The sequence below is a fragment of the Patagioenas fasciata genome, chromosome 1 (genome assembly GCF_037038585.1).
Source record: "Patagioenas fasciata isolate bPatFas1 chromosome 1, bPatFas1.hap1, whole genome shotgun sequence".
In the NCBI taxonomy this organism is placed as follows: Eukaryota; Metazoa; Chordata; class Aves; order Columbiformes; family Columbidae; genus Patagioenas; species Patagioenas fasciata.
The window spans coordinates 31,579,708-31,601,565 of NC_092520.1; the positions used below are offsets into that span (position 1 = coordinate 31,579,708).

Consider the following 21,858-nt stretch of genomic DNA (forward strand, 5'->3'; position numbering starts at 1 on the left):
AGGAATGAAGCACCTGCACATATCATGCAGCTTCAAGTTAGAAATCTAATGCTTTACATTTATGACAGCAACAGCCATATTTGCAATTTAGTCTGAAGTGGCAGCATTTCTTTTTAAGATAGAATGCACAGAGCCAAACCGCTTCTAATAATGAGCTCCTAGTCTTTGTGGTTTCACTAACAAAAATACATCAGTGTGAAGGCAGTTCAAAACCAGCTAGTTTCACTTCAGCGTTCTTTGAGAAAGATCTGCTTTGTAACATCTGAAATAAGGAGTAGTAGCATATGTCCGTCCTACTGTGAAGGACAAATTTAAATTCAAAATAGTATTGGAGGAGGGCAGGGATTTGCTTGTCACAAGCCCATCCTCTCCTACAATTTATTTGTATTTGGATTACAATAAAAGTGAGGTTATTTGTTCTTACCTGCAACAAATAGTTACCAGGTCAGATAAATATCCTCCAAAAGATGGAATTTAAAGAATAGAGCAGTGAATACATCAACTATTTTAAAAATGATAACCCAAGTGGATATTTAGTTGTGAAATAAATGAAAAAAGCAAGTAAGTTTAGGCTATAAATATTAGTGTTGTATCCAAACTCAGAAGAGGATAAACTAATTAGTAACAAATAATTGTTTTCTACATACTATTCTACATACTATTTCCACATACTATTCGGTGATTCTGTGATACTATGACTCCAAACACTTCAGTATTTAAATACCATAGTTTGCAGAAGAAAATATTTAACAACAATGGAACTCTATCTTTGAAAGTTACCATAAATGCTTACTTCCCATGCCTTTTAATGAGGCTTTCCAGGTTTTAGGTACAGAAACTGAACGTACAAAAAGTTACTGCTGAAGAGAAGTGTATATAGTGAATACCCATTATATTTTTACTTAAGATAAAGAGACACTTGCTAATAAAAGGGATGTAATAAAAGCAAAGCTACCTACATTTTGCATCTACCATTTTGAGTTACCACAACTAGGTTTTCTATCCACTATAGATTTCTTTTAAGTGCCTGTATAGTCCAGTATCTCGTCCATTTTTGTTGCCATCACACCATTCTGTGTCGATGAAATAACAGTCACAGCACCACCTTTTCCTTTTGTAACTCAAAGCAAACCTAAAATAATAGTTCTCATTCATCATCTACCCAGAACCTGAATTCTTCTACCAAAGTAAAACTGCTGTTTTAACAAGACCCTGAACAGCTTGTATGGGCAGAGAACATAGCAAATGGATGGTAGGAAAAAAAATTAAATACATCGCCAGATTCAGGTAATTTAATTCAAGTTCACTATAATCTAAACTAAATTAAACATTAAAAAATCCATTTTAATAAGTTGAAGAAGTTTTATTATGTTCATTATGAACATCAGCATGACTAATAGAAATTTAACCAAATTTGAAAAAAAAAAAACAACAAACATTAAATCCTTACTGTATGGTTCCTTGAGCATAGCAGGAGGTGACAGTTTGATAAAATAATCTAAGACACACAGCAACAACTGGAAAGAAATCACCAGGTCATCTTCCACTTGCAACACTTTACCTGCAAAAGTTTTAAAAGGTAAAGAAAATATGTTTGTGAGATGTTTGGCTTAATTTTAAAAGTGACTTTGAAAAATTAGAGATTTGGAAGTTCATTTAATAAAACACTACAGTTAGAATTCAGAAAGCACCATGCAGGATGCCAGTGTTCTATAAAGGCTACTGATTTTAGAACTCTTCAGAGGTTTGTTGCTTTAGAGATGGCACACATATAAATAACTTTACTGTGTACAAAATTCCCACCTCAGTGCTCCTTCCTGATTTCTTTTTATTTTTAGTCTAGTGGAGTAATTCTGCAGACTATTTTGCCTGTAAGTACCTCTCTCTTGTGTGCAATTCTTCCTGTAGTCTTAGGTAAGTTTTGTGAAATAATTCAGAAAGCAGGGGTTGCTACTATATAGTGAAGGTAAATTCAAACCATGCTATCACACTGTATGCTCAGCCTGTCAAATTTATATGAACTGACTTAAAAGCCACACAAATATTAGCATGAAGAGCGCTTTTAAAAGTACGTTATTCCAGTTGTTCCCAAATTATGATTCATACACCGGAGAAGATTTCCAGGGCCATTCCAAGATAGCACGCATCACCACAAAAAAATGTGGAAAGCCCACAGTAACCCAGAATGACTACAGATCACTAATTGTGCTCTATTGACAAGTAGAACTTCTGTATTTATTTTTGTATCAGAATGAGCAAGCATCACCCAGGCTCTCCTGTGACTTCAACTATTTGCTGGTTAATTTTAGCTTTCCTTACTCTCAGTGAAAAGGCAGGCTAGAAAAACTGAGTTTGGCCTTATGCTTATGCTTGGAGAATTCTAGTGAAAAAGCTCCATGAAGCCCAGCTGATCCAGGACCGATTTCAAGGGCAGAGATGTGCGCACTTCACTGATAACACAGACCTGGAGTAAATAGCAATTAAGATATATGATTCATTCCTTTTTGTAGGAATAGTACAATGAGACAGGTCTCCGTGGGCAACCCTAATTGTTTCATCACTCAGCTTTAACTGGATCTTCAGTCTTTTCAACAAGGAATTGTAGTATACATAATTTCTTGGACTTATCTTAAAATATATTATTAAATTTTATTTATCTATTTATAATATAAAGCTATTAAAAATTCTGCAGGTCTTCTCAGGTAATCATCCATTATGAAAATCTTGGCAGATCATAAAGCACCTCAGAATAGACTCAAATACAAAATACCAACCTTCAAAATAAAAAAAGTTATAAAGCTTAAAAAAATATATTTACACACACAGGAAGAAATAGAAGTTAAAAGTGCAGTCAAATTGTATAGAAAGAAATATTACTGAGTAGTTACAAATGCCACACAATCCAAACATTGTGGGCCTGTACTATGAATATTTGTAGTAAGGATGCCAGTCTAATACTGGACACAAAACAAACCCATAAAATCACTTCTGACATACTCATTAAAAATAACTGTCTTTAAATCAAAACTCACCTTTTGCCAGCAAAAAAGTAATCCAGTAATTTTTCAGGACTAATACAGAACTGAGTTCAGCAGAAATCCTGTAGAGACACGAAAATAAAACCTTTGCGTTAACAGCTCTATAGTGTTTTAAACTATAGTTTCTGAGAACATGCTTTAGTCTACAAAATCATTTAAGACAATATGCAACATTTCCCATATAGTTAAGCTTATTATCTCATTCCATTCTCTATGTAATTATGACTATATATTCAGAAAAAATTTAGCCTCTGTAAAGCCATTCAAGAATCAGAACGTAGTCATATCATCCATGGAAAAGAAAGTGAATGTGCATAATTCACTTAACTGTTATGAGCTGTTTTCTCTCTTGTGCCTTTGACTAATGCCCTGTTCTCCAGTCATGGCATGAACACAATCCCATTTGGGAGTTGCTAAGGCATCTTTTCATCCACTCATTTGCTGCTATGATTAGGAAGGTCACTCTCCAAATGCTTGTTTCCACCATGCCAAGACACCTGCCATTAGGTGGTGATCCTTCATGGAAGAAGTGATCAAATTTTATATATAAATTCCACAGCTTTCATCATCCCTCACTGAAATTCAAAGTCTTCTCTAAGTCTAAATTAAACACATGACATACTATGACTTAGGTCAACCTCAGTGGGTTAAAAAAATAAATTGCTGACACATTTTACATCTTATCTTGAAAACACAATTTTTAAAAGTCAGACTTACTCACTACTAGGTTGTTCCAGATAAATAAGGCCACAAGTCCTAGAAGATAAAAATAAATTCTTATTTTTAAACACTTTTCTGAAAGCAAATTGTGTAATACCTTCTACTACAATGTAGTGAAAAATACACCAGTACACAAAACATTTCAACTTTTAAAAAATGCTGACTTTTGGAAAACAGAAAAACAGAGCAACTAAAGCCCTGCCAGAGCTGCAATAATACTGTTGCTTCCATGCTTATGTAAAAGCTTGCATAGAAGAACATTTTTAATTTGGTACAATAAAATTTGTTATTGTTTTCTTCCAGAAAGACAGGATTTGTATGTACACTGTTACTCAGTGGCTTGTAAAACACAGTAAAGTATGTACTACACCTGTGCAGAGCACCCTATAAAAGGGCAATTTAAAACCTTTACTCCTTCTGCAGTGTCACTGCAAGGCCTGCAGTATAATGTTTCTTCCTAATTATTCTAGGTGTACGTCTTTCAATAAATAAATTCATTTTCTTCACAAGAAAACAGGGGTAAAACAAATTTCAAATCCTTCTGATTGAAAAAATTGTTACTGCATTTCAGATTTTGAAAATGTAAGCAAGCAAAGAAGAGTCAGAGGGACAAAAACGAAAACATGCCTGCATAAATCTGCCCAAGAGACTTGTAATGGGTAAACCCAAATTATTTACAAGTTTCATAGAACTTCATAGCTTTAAGGCAGCTATAAACTTCACAAAAATGTTGTGATACAATATCCATGTTAACAGTGTGATTGGATTTGACTTCAAAAAGAAATAAAACGTATATCACATTTATGTCTTGATTCTAGAAACTACTAAGGGGCAACCTGCTGCCCCTTTTAAGGGTCACATAAGGGTTGAGAGTCTTTTGTGGTTCAGGAAGCTAAACTGCAACTCCAGCTCCTATAGCTGAGAAGTACCACGGGGATGAAGCACTGGGATCAAGTAATATGAGCATCACAGAATGATGCTTCAATGCTTAATGACGTGAAATAGTTCTTTGCTGGACTGTGCTATAGAGAATTGCACAGACTGCTTAAAAATTGCCTCAGAGGATATCAGACCTTGCCAACACACACCTATGCACAGCACACATTAGCCTGTAGAAGGATCTAAAGCCTTCATCATCTCTGTCTTCACATTAAAGCACAGAGTGTGGCAACTTACCACCTTGGAGCAAGAGCAACTGAAAAAAGCATCCATTTGAAAATCTTCCAATTGTCAAGGTACACACAGAAAGCTCTTTAAATTGAATATGTTTGTCAGAGTGCATTCTACACAAAGAGAACGCCATTCTATTTTCACTGTATGGTCACAGCTAAACCACTTGGGAAAGTTTATCTTAATTACAGTGAGAACTGCTAACAGAGCAGGCTCTGCAGCACCTCTAGACACTGGAACAAAAAGCCATCAGGTCCAGATCTGGGAGAGAGAAACTATTTGATTTGTGCCTTTTTTTCTTTCCCTTAGAAAGAAACTCTTAGAACAGAATCTGGGGAGGGGTGGGCAGTTAAAAAGTACCTTAAATTAAAGAAGTATTTTAGTAAAACAATCCTTATATTTGTGAAAAGCTTAAATAAAGGGACTAGTAACCACTTGCCACACTGCTCTTGCTATAGTTTGTACCGCAACAAAGCATTGTAAGAGTTATGGAGTCAAATATAAGAAGTGTTTATTCAACACATGTAAACATTGTAAATATTAACATGCAGAGTTTAAATAGGCTCTTCTAATACACAGTTGGAAAAGTCTAAATACTTAAATGTTAACAGCCATAAAGAATTTGTCATTTTGAAATGAAAAATGTATACTACCTTTCAAACTTGTGATATAGTGCAAGCAATACATCATATTTCTTTTTCAGTCTTGATACAGTGCTATCAACTTTAGTGCTTACAGTGTCCATGTTAACATCCACCTCTTTCAGAAACTGAAAAAATGTGCATACACTGAAAAGGAAAAAATATGCCAGGTTATCATAACTGAGAATGACCATTATGCAATAGCTCTTTAAAAACCCCACCAAAACACACTGCCTTACTTCACTAGGCTCCAGCACATTCTTATTACAACTAGCAGCGACTGAGAACCTTGGTTTGCAAAACACAACTTGCTTACCTTGAGCCCCCATACATCACCTTTAAATTTTCCAGATGTAAGAAAATTGTTTAACTGGGTAGTACAAGTTTCTCGTGATATGGGCTCTACTACAGAAAGATAATTTTCTTGGCTAGCACAGATATCTGTAGAAGTCAGGATCTGCTCACTAGACACATCTTTCTTCCTTGCTCTGCCAGTAAAACCACAAATATCAAAACACAGACATCTTGATTCTTCTGCTCTAGCTAAAAGTTCTACTTCAGAAATGTTCTTACTGCTGTAAGAACATGACCCTTGGCTCCATCCATGCGAAAGAGAGACCAAGGAATGAGAAGCGATATGAATGCACTGAGTTACACGAATTACAAATCTTACAACAGGCAGTGGGGACAAGCACAGCCCCACCCTTTGGAAATACGATTGCAGAGGGGACTAAAGTTTTCCCTACTCATCCATGTAATATTACAGCCATCAAGAAAGCATTTTATGGTTTTGTTCATAACCAAAGTGAGCAGATTACTAAAAATGAAGGAGGATGCTATCAAATATATTCAACTATTTCAACTATATCAAATATAGTTTGATCCTTTATCAGAATAAAGGATTCTAAGAGATGGATTGACTTTTTTTTAGACTAAAAAAGAACAGAAAAATGGTCAGAAGTTCATTTGGGAATTCTTTTACCATGGAATAAAAAAAATCTTGCCAATATATCTGTGTGGCTCTAGAGAATAAGATGACTGGTAGAAATCTCTGCCACATCGATTTTACAGCTGACAAAAAGCCCAGGGCTAACAAGCAATCCAGTATTGCTAAAATAAAAATTGCCAGAGTAATAGCTTACTCTGTGAAACCCCAAGGGAAAAAAATCTCCTTCAGTTTTCAGCATAAGTTGGTCTGTACTCAGGTGGAACACGCTGAACATCGCTGCACAAATGCAATTAGATTTCATCCACAAGGTTCCAAATTCAGTCAAGACTGAAGAGATTATATAGAAACATAGGACCTGCCCACTGCTCTGGAGCAGTCCAATCAAAACTCATTACTTCCAAGCCTGGAGTTAGCACCATGATGAGCCCAGCATTCTGTCTGAGCCCCCTGCCCTAGAGCATCCCAAGGCTCTGCTCCTGCTCTCAACACACAGCACAGTTATTATGCAGACAGCACTGGAATCCTTTCCTTGGATTAATACAACACAAGGGTATGTCAACTGCTGTTGCCACCTAAATTTACCTTAAAAGCAGATATTGTCCTATAATTTTAATTCATGTATTATGAACTTGGTGAATATACAACAGAACAGTAACAATTCCTTAGCAAAAAACATACGAAAGTACAAAATTTAGACTGGCATTAAAATGTCAGCATGATGGCAAGCTATTTGAAGAAGAACAATTTTTCCCCACTTCTTGATTTAGCCTAAGCCTAATGTTGGTAAAAAGGTTTTATAAAAAAAAAAACTTGATATGGGGAAATTAAGGAAAATATTTTAGGTGTAATTTACACCAAGTTAAATTCATGAAGACTTTAGGTTGACCAAGAACAAGCTGTGTGATACAATCAGCTGTGTGATACAATCAAAACCAGTCACAGCTGGAATCAAACAAGTGTTGTTGCTCCCACAACTAAAATATGATAGCAAGACCCCTAGTTCACCCAAATACATGGAATTCCCGTAAGCAGCCTTCACTTTAAAATCAGCTAGCCTGATATACAAAGACTCCCAATGCTTAAAAACATTATCTTTATAAAAATGTTGACTAGTTCATTGTTGAAATCTAAATTCACACATTTAAATTCACTTACCTTATGCTAATACTTTTCAGCAGCTCTGTGAAAGTGAATGTTATTTCATCCAGATCAATTGCTACAATGAAGATACAGACTCCCCATGTTTCCTTTTTCTTTTTGTTATAAGCCTTTTTGAAAAAGAGAAAAGTTTTTATCTTTATTATACAATACAAGCAGGTAATATATGAAAAGCATTAATTTGTCCAAATTTTACTAGAAATGGTAAAACAAACCACCCTCAAGCAAACATGTGATTATGAAAGCAAATTATTTGATAACTGAAAACCACTGCAAGTTTTACATCACAGATGAAAGACCACACACTTCAACTTTTATTCCTAGAGTACAAGATCAATTTTAGCCATACAATTTGGCAATCTTCAAAACAGAAGATTTGATTCCACAGAACACTTATGCAAAGCAGAAACAATGATTAGTTTTTAAGTTACTACATTTTACTAGAATAAGACACTGAAGATTATAAAGAACAAGGAGACAAGCCACATAAGCTGTAACCAATCATTCTCATTTAAAGCCACAAAGATGATTAAAGGAGTGGAGAATCTCTCATATAAGGAAAGGCTGAGGGAGCTGGGTCTCTTTAGCCTGGAGAAGAGGAGACTGAGGGGTGACTTTATTAATGTTTACAAATATATAAAGGGTGAGTGTCACGAGGATGGAGGCAGGCTCTTCTCAGTCACAACCAATGATAAGACAAGGGGCAATGGGTACAAACTGGAACACAAGAGGTTCCACTTAAATATGAGAAGAAACTTCTTCACAGTAAGGGTGCCAGAGCACTGGAACAGGCTGCCCAGGGAGGTTGTGGAGTCTCCTTCTCTGGAGACATTCAAAATCCACCTGGACACCTTCCTGTGTAACCTCATCTGGGTGTTCCTGCTCCAGCAGGGGGATTTGACTACATGATCTTTTGAGGTCCCTTCCAATCCCTGACATTCTGAGATTCTTCGTCCAAGAAAAGCCCTCCTGCAACAACACACATGCCATCCACACCGACTTCACTCTTGATGGAGTTCACTCCAAGCTGGTCACTTGGAGCCAGCTGGGCATCAGTTATGATTCCAGTTCCCTTCCACCAGCACAGCATCCCAACAGGCAACCTCTAAAGAGATCCCTCCATGCTTGGCAGAAGCATGGAAAAAAAACCACAGGCAGATATATAGCACAGCTTTTGGAAACAAAGCTATTTTGAAGATGGAACCAAGTGTGAATGCAGTCCTGCAAACTCTTAAAGTACTCTTTGGACATTTGGCCTCCTTGTAAATAAATCTCCAAGGCCACCTAGGCCCACAGCCATTTTAACAAAGGAGCAGGATTTGAACAGGTGCCTCAGCAGCTCCAGACTGAATGTGACACCCATGAGAGGACAGAGGTGAAGCAGACCCCCAGGAACGAGTCAGCTGAAATACCAAACTCTGGCTCTCCTGCTCCCTGGCCTACCCTTTTATCCTGTCTTCATCACTCTACCTAGCTGCCCCCCAGAAAACACCAGTGTGAACCACAGGAGCCAGTTCACTCCAGAAAATATTCCCAAAAGGCAATAGGAATATGTCTGCACCAGACCCGGTTCCCTTTATCTTATGTGGTTTTCCAAAACTAATCTGAAGGGCTCTGCATCCTCAGCACCCACTCACATCCTCACTTACTCAGCAGTGTAACCATGACAAGTAGCTTGCCATGCCATTTTTTGCAATTGCTCTGTTTCTTTCTTGGGACCAGTGTTTATACATCCACAAAGACCAGCTGGGGTCTCCTCCAAAGAATGAGAAATTCCATTGGTTTGTGCAATTGATAAGAATCATAATAGAGGTTTGACAGCTAATGTAACCAGCCACCTTCAGGAACATGGTAACTGCATTATTTATGTTACTGCTCTCTCTCTGCATTCCTATTTGTGGATTTCTATAAATCATGACTCCTTGTACAACAGAAAATTATTTTCGAAGAAGCTATTAACAGACTAAGATACATTTGATGATACATGAATAAATATTAATATCAAATAGTTACCATCTCTTTTATAGGAAACCGTTACTTTAGATATTTTATGTACCATCCTATGCTACCAGCAAGCTAAAGATGAGGCAAAAAAATTGCTCTCAAAGGGGGTTTGCACAGAAAAAGGCTTTGTTGAGAGATGCACTCCCAGCATTTCAGCCACCCTTCGCTGTCAGGTACAACAAGCTACCAGTCACATAAGAATTAAAAATGTCCTGTAGGATGGGGATGTCTATTTTCCTGCATTAATATGTCTGTGATGCATTGTAAAAAATCTTGAAGGTTAAGGTTAGCTAGAGACCTACCAAGCAGAAGGATGACTACTCACTAAGGACACCACTGCCACTGGAGTCAGTTGACCTCACTTAATAAAGAACTTCCCCTCACTTCATGCTCCTGCAAACACAGACCGTGACATTGTTCTGTAAATATAACATTTTGTAGAGCAGGAGGACTGAGTGCTAAGAAGTGGTGAAGTTGTTCTTAGTTTGCTGTCGACCCAAACAAGCTCAGCTCCCCTAGGTGGACTAGTTCTGTTCTGAAAGGAAAATTCTCAATGGCTATAGCAATGGTTTATCTGGTAAGAGTGAGGTCCGGTTTTGCAAGAACTACCTTCAAACTCCTTGTCCAGTATTGGCTGGGGTAATGACTCATTTATTACTATCATTAAAACAAGACGGAAGACTCAGAAGCAGCCTGTCAGTCCACTAGATTCAAACTAATATCAGGACTAGCTCCTTAATCATTCCTGGTGTTACAGGATGCTCTGGGCATTTTCTCCTCAACCAGACAGATGTTGAATGACTGCTGGCCTAACAAAAAAACATTACACAGAATCCAGGATAAACTAATAGATTAAGAAAAGGTGAGCAGCTCCTGAGTGTGCTCACCTCTTAACATCAGCTGTGTGAGGGAGGAGAGGAAAACATGCAGGAACACTGGACTGGGCCCACAGCCCCGGATACTGCTGATTAAAACACCCCAAGACGCAGGCAAACTGCACTTTCTCCAGAAAATAAAACCATCTGCCCCTACTCATGCATGAAGAATTTAGTTATTTTTAATACATAAAATATAAACATCATGGGGTAGGAAAAGGGGAGACGAAATAAGGAGAGGTCTTCCTGGCAAGTCAAGATTCCTGAATATTCTTCTCATCACAGCCCTTCCCTCCCTACACTCAGACATTTTGCAGTTCCTTTCTTATACAAGGGACTTAAAACTGATGGCAGAACAAAAATGCAGCAGCATCACTCTGTTCAGCTATTTTGACAGTGTCGTAACTGCAAGGGAGCCAATCCTACAACACAAATTCACAGTTTATTTTAAGACAAAGCCAGACAATTCATCCCAGATGGACCTGAGGGCATGGGAATGGATGCAAGACAAATTCACAGCCAGAAATTCATTTCTGAGGGTTTTCTTCTTAACCACAGTCTGACTCAAGACCTTTGTTGATACAGCACCACTACAGAAAACAGGCAGGACAAGGGCTCAACATTCATCCTTGGCTGTCAGCTCCAATAAGATGACTTCCAGGGACCTTATTTCAACCTATCACAAGTCAAAGCCTACCAATTACTAACAAAGACTATTTGGCACCTAGTAGTCTACGTAGGTTTCTTTTTTTATTTATGATTTTGGAGAACCAGTGCTATAACTTTCAGCAATGTAGGTTAGTTCTGTTGAATCAATACAGCTTTCTGTAGGAAAAGATCTAAAACTCTTATCAACTCTTTCAAGATATTTATTTCTCATTCTGGACCTACTATTACTACTATTTAATCTATTTTTAGCGGATCATCAGCTTGCCTAAATCTAGTGAAAAGAACCTGAAGGAGTCATAGGCTTGAAATGCTCATCAAACTGGACTGCTATGAGGGGGGATTCTTGCTTTTTTTTCTTTACAGATGTTTTTGCAAGGTGTTAAAGGCACTAACAGAAATAACTTCTGTTCTCTACCTCAAAAGGTTCTCCACTGCTAAACCAGTCACAAGGAAGAGAGGGTCACAGCAAGTCTCAGTTCCAGTATGCAGTTAGAGATGTTTATTATTCTCCCTGCACTGATAAGTTTTGATGACAGCCTACAAAAGCGATCCAGGAATAGAAACTTCAAATGATGTTCTGTAAAAGAAGGTCAAGAGAAATGCACATGAAAAATATGCAAACACAAAAGGGTATTTGAATCACATGGAATATAAGCTGTCATACTGTCAATACCAAAAACCTGATTTTTGAAGGGGTTACTAGAACCTCAGCCACCACATCCTAATCAATACTGTGAACTAGTTAGATGGTACAAGAAACATTCACAGATGTATTTATCATTACAGGTCAGAAGGTGGCAGGAAAAAATAATGAAGCAGCATTCAAAATAGAAAACTGATCAAAATTAAGACTTGTAGGAAATATTTCAGAAAAAATCTAAAAGTGAACACTGTACCCACTGTCTACAAATAAGTTCTGTGTAAAGTTAGATCCTCCATTTTTCAGCAATGATGGTTGCAGATTTCCTGTTGAGTATTGTCTGGAACGGAAGATCACTTAGTTCTCAACCAATTAAATCAAATTCATACATAATACTAGATAAAAGTAATGTAAGTCAATGGAAAGTATTGAACTGATGAAGAATAATTCTTCCGATATGAAAACTTCTCATTATATTTTTTTGCACATAGCAAGACTGGAAGGGACATCAGTTATTCCCCAGGATGGACAGATGAGCAAAAAAAAGAAACTATGTCAGTTAGCTATGCTTTTAAAGTGCAAGGGTACAATACATACATGCAATGCATTTGCTACTAATACACTGATTCTCGCCAGCAAGAGGCCACGGTTATAGGTTTGCTTTGGGACTTTCAGTAGCTCCTTGTTATTTTGTTTCATAACTGAAAAAAATGTGTAGTTTTGCTCATCCACACTAAGCTTCAGGGAATTCAGGTTCAGTTTAGCTGCAGTTCTGTAAATAAAGTCTTTCCTGTCTACAGCTTTGTCTCTTATTAACTTGCATGTGTTTCACGCTTTTGACAAAATCAAGAAGCCTCTGCATGCCTTTTAACATAAGCATGAGATAGTTTACCAACTACAATGTTTTATTTTTCTTAAGAAACTAAAATTAAATTAGTTTCTTTTTGTTGAAGTGTGAAATTTAAAGGATTGGAAACATCTGACCTGCTGATCACTAACTTTTTGGTCTATATAGAGCAGCAACCTTACTATATTTAGGAACTCATTATTTCTTTCCTCTACTTAAGCTAGAGTTCACCTTTTGAGTTTTCTTCACTAAGAACATAGTTCAAGTCTTGCATGAATCAAGTGCTCTGCAGTATCTGCATACCAGTGTAAGTCACCAGTTGGAGATCATTTCAGAATGTAAGATGAGCAATTAGAAACAAGGAAAGATGACAAATACCTTCAGATGCTAGAGACTCTCTGGGAAGAAAAAAAAAAAGCAGCAGTAACACATTCATGTTCATAGATACAGAATAATCACCACTAGCTTGAATTATAACACAGAAACAGATTAGCATAGTACCTGAGGACAAAAATCACAGGCAAATAAGGTTAAACGAGGAAGGATTAACTACGCAGACCACAGATGTTTCATCATCAGAATTTTTTAATAGTGAGTTAGACAAGCACTTGATAAAAATTACTCAGGAATCCATGAGACTGAACAGCTGAGCAGTAGCAGCAGCACAGTGGGTCACATTTCCCAAACAGTGCTATGAACAGCAAACAAAAAATGAAGCTCCTACCCACACACCATATACTACAGTAAGCTGGACTGATGAGGCTGAAGCACACCAGACCATAGGCCCCAAGGTCCTTGGCAGACTTCACCTTCTATCAATTTCCTAAATCACTTCAATTTCCTTTGCAGAAGTTTGGTTCCAATTTAATCACTATGTCAGATGCTCCTCATATTGGTCCTCTCCAATATATTAAGCAACAATTGACTCAGGTTTCTTTTTCCTGCTTACATCATCCAATATGTTACTTCAGATTCTCATTCTGTTGTTCTTTATCAAAACAAACAGTAGCAGAACATAAAAACACCCTAAACTTTTTACTAGCAATATTAGTATGGCTTCCAGTACCTCTCCTAGTCTTTCTTACACCAATAATCACATGCTACTCTAAGTACATTAGTAATTCCACCAAAACTATTTACTCCATCTGGAGTTTACTATCAATTCATGATATGGGTTTCAGGATAGTTACAAAAAAATAAGGGTGCAAGAGAATTAGCTCTGATGCTTGCTTCTCTAAGTCAACAACTGTCAGTGTATAAGAGTTTTGAAACTAAGACAGTAAAAAATACAACTCTAAACCAAATATTTTGTTTACCTAGGTAGCTTGGTTTGGTAAACAAAAACAACAGAAAGAACAAAAGTCTTTGTATGATACTGATGCAAAAAGCTATTTATATATATACATCCATGTTTATAACGAGCTTGTGCAGGAGTCTACCAGATATAAAAATAATTTTAAAATAAAATATCTTTCTGGTCAGGCATGAAGTACCTTCCTTCACACCATATATCAACAGCACTGATTCAGTATGACATTTCTGAAACCAACATTTAGGGTTTTATCTCAGATTTCAAGTTATGATGTTATTGTAGAAGAGTATAACTAAACTCTGGCTGTCACAGAGGAAAACTTTGCCACCATATTCAACACAGTTATAGTCTTTTGAACAATCCCTCTCTGCAAGCCATGCTTTTCCAACTACAAGTCAGACTCAATTTTTGAGAAATACCATGTAACCATCTCTCTCCTGCCACCTTCCTCCTCCTCCTCACCTCTCACAGAGCTTCAGCTGTTTCACAAATTCAAGGCCCAGCTGTGATAGGGTGGAGCTGTACATCCTTGACTCAAATTGCTGCAGAAACAGATAAGCTGAGAGCACTATAAGAAAAGCTGCAGTGGAAAGCTATGCCAGATAAGAAATAAAAAACTTCAGAGAGAAGTTGGATCATTAGTAGCTCAAAGATTCAGAATAATATCTACATGGAAAGATGTGACATCCTGAAGGAAAAGAAAACACGGAATCAACCAATTTTGATGGCATCAGAGGCTTCAGCAGGTAATGGCACAGAAGATTCATTCCAAGGAGCAGCAGATACCAACCCTTCTCCTGACTGATGCCTGCCTGGCCAGCAGAGACTCAAGTGTCTCACTGAAGCACAGTGCTGATAGGTCACTACATCTTAGCAATAGCTTGTGCACATGTACCAAAATCAACTGCTTTATACTTTTAAGCTGCATATACCTTGTCTGCAGAGTCTCTTTGCACATGATCACACGTACCCTAAGTAACCCAATAAAGGCAGTACTAATACATGTTCTTTAAGTCACTAAACACACACTGAGCAAGGATACAGCAGGTGTTCAGACTAAGTCCAAGCCCACATTTGCACCCTGAATCTCTGCCAGTTACCACAGTGCCTAATGTTTGTGCGCATCACATCCTAGTTAGCACTATCAGTCCTCTCCACAACCTCAGAGGCTTGACAGGCACAGTTCCGAGATCAACCACAATGAACAAGGCCAGTGTGCCAGGGAAAGCAAGGTTTCAGGTCTTTATGCTCTGTAAATTGCTTGAGAGCAGGATCATTAGATGCTACCTCTATTTTCATCAGCAGTTTGATGATTTAACCTTCCTCAAGCCAAACCAAATATGGGGTTAAACAGAAGTGTTCTGGTAGGTATTTGCCTCAGCTGCTGTCCTGCTATTTCCCTTTTTGCTTGAGAACAGAAAGCTGCTACATAAGCAGCTTCTGTTCCAGTTCAGAACTGAACAGGTTAGCACTGAACCACATTGATTAAAAACACATACAGCTGGTGCTTGCAGGACAAACCTCCAACACACTACCTTTACCACTGGGGAGAAAGGAGTGGGTATTTAAATACAGCCTCCTCTTGAGTCCCTGCAACCTGAATCAGAGTCACCCTGAGAAGCCCTGCTCCCCATGATAACAGCTTGACTCGGAAAGAGAAGCAGCAATCAGCCAGGCAGTTAATTTGCTTGACTTCACACTCAAATGAAGCCTGTACTGGTCTCAGCTAGAAGTAGCAACTCCAGCACCTGCCAGGTCCCTGTGGAATGACACACTCACCAGCTTCCTCACTTCAACAGCTTGCTGATACATCAGAAAGTTTGACCAAAAGGCCCATCATTGAACCACAATGTAATGTACACTTTTTCCTGTACATTGCAAGGCTCTTAGAATAGGACTTAATTGCAAAACCTTAAAGATTAGCTGTATGTCACAATGAAGATCTAGTCATTGACACCTTCTGAATAGGTACAATAGGTCACCTTCAGATGCTGAAGAGAAGGGTTGCAAATGTCCTGTGTCTTATCTGGCCACTGCTAGGTAATGGTCAATGAAAAGAAAATTTCACCTGTAAGTGAAAATTTGCAGAATTATACTCAAACTTGCCTTGTTTTTTTCACTCCATAGAGCTGATTATTCCTGGTTTGGTTCATATAGAGGAGCTCAGCTATGCTTTTAATTAAATGTTGCCTGGGAACATCCATGGCCAGAAATTGTATCAGTTATCGAAAGAGCTGTACACAGTCTCTCTCCCTTGCTGTTACTGTATTGTGTTGTGAAATTCAAAGGCACTGAGAGCTGGTATATCCACACTGTGGTTTAAAAACACCACAGAAACAAGGTATTGCTAGTGACACCATAGCTGTGGCAAGTCAGCTCAAGCTGCAAAAGAATAAGCAAAAGCCACAACAAATACAAGGACACTAGGCCACATGGTGGGAATAATAGCCCAGCTAGGTACTTTATATCTAATTCAGGCCTGTAAAACAAAGTGCTGGTCATGACTCAATTGTATTGTAGCTATTCTCTGACTCAGCTCATGGAGACAGCAGAAGTGCACTGAGAAGGGGAGGAGGAAAAATCAGGAAAGGGCATAATTTTTTCATGGGTTTATACTTGCCCAAATGACTAACTTTGAACGGAAATACCTCAATGATAAGTACAAATAGATTAATATTATGTAGTAGAAAAAAAACGTGTAACATACAAACACCCTTTTCTCTGCAATAGCCTTCTTCACACCCTTTCTGCAGCCTCATGAAGAATGCAACGGAAAGAAATACACAGAAACACACAATGAGATGACCCATATAAAGCTGACTCAGACATATTTGAAATAACTTGCGGTTTGAAGAATTAGCTGATCACATAGTGTTGTTTTCTACTGCCATTTATTAGCAATCTAAAAGAATTCTTGAGTCCATACCTTTGCAGGAAAACATTAACAAAAATGGGATATATATATATATATAGAGAGAGAGAGAGAGAAACCACTTTATATAGACACGTACATGGTAACATCCAACTTCAGTCTAACTGCCCTTGGGAAAAACAAAGTCACACTGCGCAAGTCTTGACTGCAAAACACTTAGAGAAGCACAGAATAGTTTGGGTGGGAAGGGACCTTCAAAGTTCACCTAGTGCAAACCCCTGCAATAAGCAGGGACATCTTCAACTAGATCAGGTTGCTCAGAGCCCCGTTCATCCTGGTCTGGAATGTCTCCGGGGATGGGGCATCTACCACCTCTTTGGGCAACCTGGGACAGTGTTTTACCACCTCCAGTGTAAAAAAAATCCTTCCTCATGTCTAGCCTGAATCTTTTAGTTTGAAACCATTATTCTTGTCCTAGTGCAACAGGTCCTGCTAAAAAGTCTGTCCCCATCTTTCTTATAGGCCCCCTTAAGTACTGAAAGGCCACAATAAGGTGTCCCCAGAGCCTTCTCTTCTCCAGGCTGAACAACCCCAACTCTGAGTCGCTTGGCCCCCAGTCCAGCGAAGTTATATTTAGTATTTTAACTTGGGCACAGAGCAGACACCACAGCAGACGGGCGAGTTACAAGCAGCAGCAGGTACTCACCAGAGCTCCATCCACAGCCGATAAGCTCTCGTAGGTCTTCCACGCTTTCTCCCTCACACTCTCTGACACTTTCAGCGCATCACAGAGCGCAACGAACTCCGCTTCACCGACTTCCAGCCTAGGGACAGCAAAAGGCATCAGCAGCGGGGACTCCGAGCAGCACACGGCAACGCACCGGAGTTCTGAGCTACGAGGGAACGCTCGTTACTGACACCGACCCACCCCGGGAAGAGGCACAACCCGGGCCCCCGGGCGCAAGAAGCCCCGGCAGCACAGACTGAGCCCGCCGCCCTCCCAGCCCGCGCAGGACGGTCCCGCCGGCGCTCACCGGGGGGCGGCGGGCGGCGCGGAGCCGTTATCGGGGCTGGCGCGCTGGCTCCTGGCGGCGCTCGCCCTGCGGGGGGGCTTGGGCGGCATGGCGGCCCGCGCGCGGGCGGACCGTTGGGCCCCGCCGTTCGGGCGGCAGTAACGACGGGCCCCCGGCGGCTGCTCCCCTGCCCGCCGCCCAAACCGCGGGAAAACTGCGTCACCGCCAGCCGCTCCGCCGTCACTTCCGGGCCGGCTGCCGCTCCCCCGCCCTACCCGCCGGCGAGGAGCGGCGACCGCGCCCCACACAAACAGACCGGCTCAGCACGCCTCGGAACCCGGAAGAAAAAAGCTGCCCGCGCCAGCCGCTAAGCCAATGAACGTGCTTCTTTCTCCCTGCTAGCCAATAGGAGCTGGCTCCGCTTCGTGCGTCCCGGCAACGGGAGCGAGGGCGAGCCCCGCGGCGCGAGGGCGGTGGTTGGCGGGAGGGGCGGAGGGGGGCGGGGCTTCTTGCGATAGGGGCGGGATGGCGGGAAGGCTTCGTCTCTGGCCGGGACCGGCCGTTCTGCCCTGTATCAGGCGGCGTCTCCTGCCCTCCCAGACTCGGCTTTACAGCAGAAGTGAGTCAAAGCTGAGGAGGCAGTGAGGGAAGGAGCCTCACACAGAATCACAGAATGTCAGGAATTGGAAGGGACCTCGAAACATCGTCTAGTCCAATCCCCCTGCCGGAGCAGGAACACCCAGATGAGGTTACACAGGAAGGCGTCCAGGCGGGTTTTGAATGTCTCCAGAGAAGGAGACTCCACAGTCCCCCTGGGCAGCCTGTTCTAGTGTTCTGTCACCCTCACTGCGAAGAAGTTTCTTCTCATATTTAAGCGGAACCTTCTGTGTTTCAGTTTATACCCATTGCCCGTTGTGCTATCATTGGGTGTCACCGACACTGATCTGACCGCTTCAGCAGAAGGCAGGCAGGTGCTGGAGGGAGAAAGTGTGTCATGGTAAGGTGGTCAGCGCTGTTTCCTCACAAAGTGAGCACCCTGGGCATTATAGATCCTCCAGGGCCCATCAGTCACTCCAGAGACCATAGCCCGGCTATTTCTGATATTTTAAGTACTCAACAAGCTGGAGGCAGCCAATACACCATCTCTATGACATGGGAAGAACCACAGGTCTATATATGAAACCAAAACCAAATAATTGTACAGATACAGAGCGGAACAGAACTTACAAGTCCTTTATGACCTCCTCTCAGCCTGATATTCATCCAAGTCCTAATTAAAATACTGCTTTTAACAGTATGCATTACAATTAAGTTTGATGCAATAAATTCTCTAGTCTTTGGGTATCTTCTGGATTTTAAGTCCATGAGATTCAAATCCACGGTGTCCTGATTCACAGACCTTCCAGATCTGCTCTGTTGTCTCCAGTTGCGTATCCACATTTAGAAGGCAGATTGCTGCTGCAAACAAGCACATTTCAGATTTTTGTGATGACGACTTCCTAGAAAAACACAAAATGTTTGTGCGTAAGGACTCTTACTACACGCACATATTTATCACTCATCTGCAAAGCAACTATTTTTAGTGAGGTTGCTGTCAAAGTTCTGGATTGAAAAGAAAAAAGAAGTACAACTATGGTATATAATAAAAATTCACTAGTATTTTTAAGACTCGTAAGCTTTATTAATTTGTTCAGGCTTTTTCTTTATATTCATTAACTTGTTTGAAAACAGGAGAACAGGCCACTTTTCTGGTTTGTAATTAGAATTAAACCAATTCCACTAAAGCGAATACAGAACAAATGGGATTTCTGAAGCAAATAAAAGTACATAAACTCCAAATGAAATGTTCGAATTGTAGAGTGCATTGGGATTCAGACACTCCTTATTGTGATTCTAGGAAAACTGTGACTAATTTTACCCTGCTTTTAAGCACTTTTAAATCCTTCTTGTAATCAGATGATACCACATGCTGTGGAAGGTTTGAAGTCCAGAACTGTGTGTCGTCTACAGTCAAGCCCCAGACAACTAGGCAGATATACCAGCTTGGAACAGTAAGTTAAAACCCTGAACTGCAGATGAATCCATTGCCTTCTCCTCACAACTGGCTTTAAGAGCACAGAAGAATTTAAAATGAGAGCAAAGCATCTCAGAAAACATGGTCAAGGTCAATGTAGACCCTCCCAGCTGTCAGCAAGAAGGAAACACACCCTCCTGGGTAGGTTCCCTCACAGCTGCTTCAACATGCTTTTAGAGCCAAGCCCCAGGTCATCCAAATGACAGGCACAGATTTTGTGCTGCTCTCGTAACCCCCTGTGCAATCATGCTTAGGGAATATCACGTTGTTTTGAAGAGCTGACAACCAGCCTCAGTGTAAATACTGATTTTCTAAAATTGTCTGCATGCCAATCACCTTCTCAAGTCAAATTTTATGCAGTTTTTCATCAAGCAGAGCACTTAGGGCTCCCTCCATAAGCAGGTACAACCAAAATACAATGCTTCGAGTTACAACTGGAGAGAGAAGGGAGATAGGAAATGAATCGAGCTACAATAACCTTTGATGTTCCATCCTGAAGCCTCAGAGGTAGTAACAACATCTAAACTGCATTAAGATGACTTAACGTATATGTATCTGCTTTCAAAAAAAGGCACGTGCATGTGTAAAACCATATGTCAATTGCTGCGCTTTTCCCCTCCATTTTGGATATACTGATTTCAATGTTTTAATCCTGTTTTAAAATGTTTTCTTTTAAACGGAGCCCTTGGGCTTTTGGAATAAAATGGCAAAGAAAGGAAGAAAAGCACCTTTTACTGGGAAAAATTAAAAAAAAAAAAAAGAAACAAAGGAAACACTGGAAGGTCAAATAAAGTATTAATGGTAATTTCTCAAGTGACCTGACAATATTTTTATTCTAAACATCTTGCTACAACAGCTTTTAAAGTGTAGGTCATAGACAGATGACAGTCTGCAAAACATTGCACAGTCGAGCACGCCTGACTCATTTTTTCCAGCTGCTAAAAAATCCTAAGTAATTTTATTATCTTTTTTTTTCTTAAAACTGTTGCTATAGTTTCATGGTGATTGCCAGTGGGAACAGAAGTCATGCTTTCGTTGGAAATGAAACCAAGCCTTTTTATTTCAACTCTTACTGCTCAGATATGGTAGATGCTTTGCTACTTTTTTAGTTTACAGCCACCAGCCCCTGCCATCAGTGTCCCCTGGAGCTCAGCTGTCCCTCTCAACAACCCACCACAAGTGCTAATGGGACCGAGGAGGTGAGGGACCTGTCCGCGCTCCCTTTGGGCCAGCTCTTCTCCAGCTGCTGCTGTACAGGCCTTAAGAAGGACCAAGTGGAGTAACAGGTGGACTCGGGTGAGGGTCCCGCTTTCCGCTCCCCAGTATGACCTCCACTGGTAATGCTGCCTCGCAGTTGCACTGGCACCAGCTCTGCCTTTGAAGCTGGAAACAGTTTAGGAGTGCGATGGGGTGAAACTGTCTGGTTGTACCCCTTGTTGGTGAGACTGACCCCTACTATTATTGCATCCTACATAAGGACTCAGTTCAAAAAAACTGACTGGGTGGGCGGGCCCAAAGAGTTGTGGTGAGTGGAGCCAAATCCAATTGGTCATGAGTGGTGTTCCTCAGGGTTCAGTATTTGGGCCAGTTCTGTTTAATTTCTTAATCAACGATCTGGATGAGGGGATCCAGTGTGCCCTTAGTAAGTTTGCAGACAGCACCAAATTGGGTGGTTGAGGGTAGAAGGCTCTACAGAGGGATCTGGATCATCTGGATCGTTGGGCTGAGGCCAATTGTGTGATGTTCAACAAGGCCAAGTGCTGGGTCCCACACTTGAGCCACAACAACTCCAGGCAGCACTAGAGGCTCGGGGAAAAGTGGGTGGAAAGTGCCTGGAGGAACTGGACTTGGGGACGTTGATTGACAGCTTGCTGAA

At 40.3% G+C, this 21,858-nt stretch overlaps 1 protein-coding gene across 1 annotated transcript in view; it reads right to left on the bottom strand.

The window, feature by feature from the left end:
• The window catches only part of RB1 (RB transcriptional corepressor 1), a 77,900-nt gene extending 59,658 nt beyond the window's left edge, over positions 1 to 18,242 (bottom strand). Inside the window, exons 1-7 of the mRNA XM_065858503.2 lie at positions 17,930 to 18,242; positions 17,602 to 17,719; positions 7,674 to 7,786; positions 5,582 to 5,716; positions 3,756 to 3,794; positions 3,033 to 3,100; positions 1,451 to 1,561 (exon numbers count right to left, since the gene is read on the bottom strand). Of these exons, the coding sequence (XP_065714575.2) occupies positions 1,451 to 1,561; positions 3,033 to 3,100; positions 3,756 to 3,794; positions 5,582 to 5,716; positions 7,674 to 7,786; positions 17,602 to 17,719; positions 17,930 to 18,018 (673 nt within the window). The 5' untranslated portion in view covers positions 18,019 to 18,242. The remainder of the gene's footprint in view (positions 1 to 1,450; positions 1,562 to 3,032; positions 3,101 to 3,755; positions 3,795 to 5,581; positions 5,717 to 7,673; positions 7,787 to 17,601; positions 17,720 to 17,929) is intronic.
• Positions 18,243 to 21,858: the final 3,616 nt, after the last annotated feature.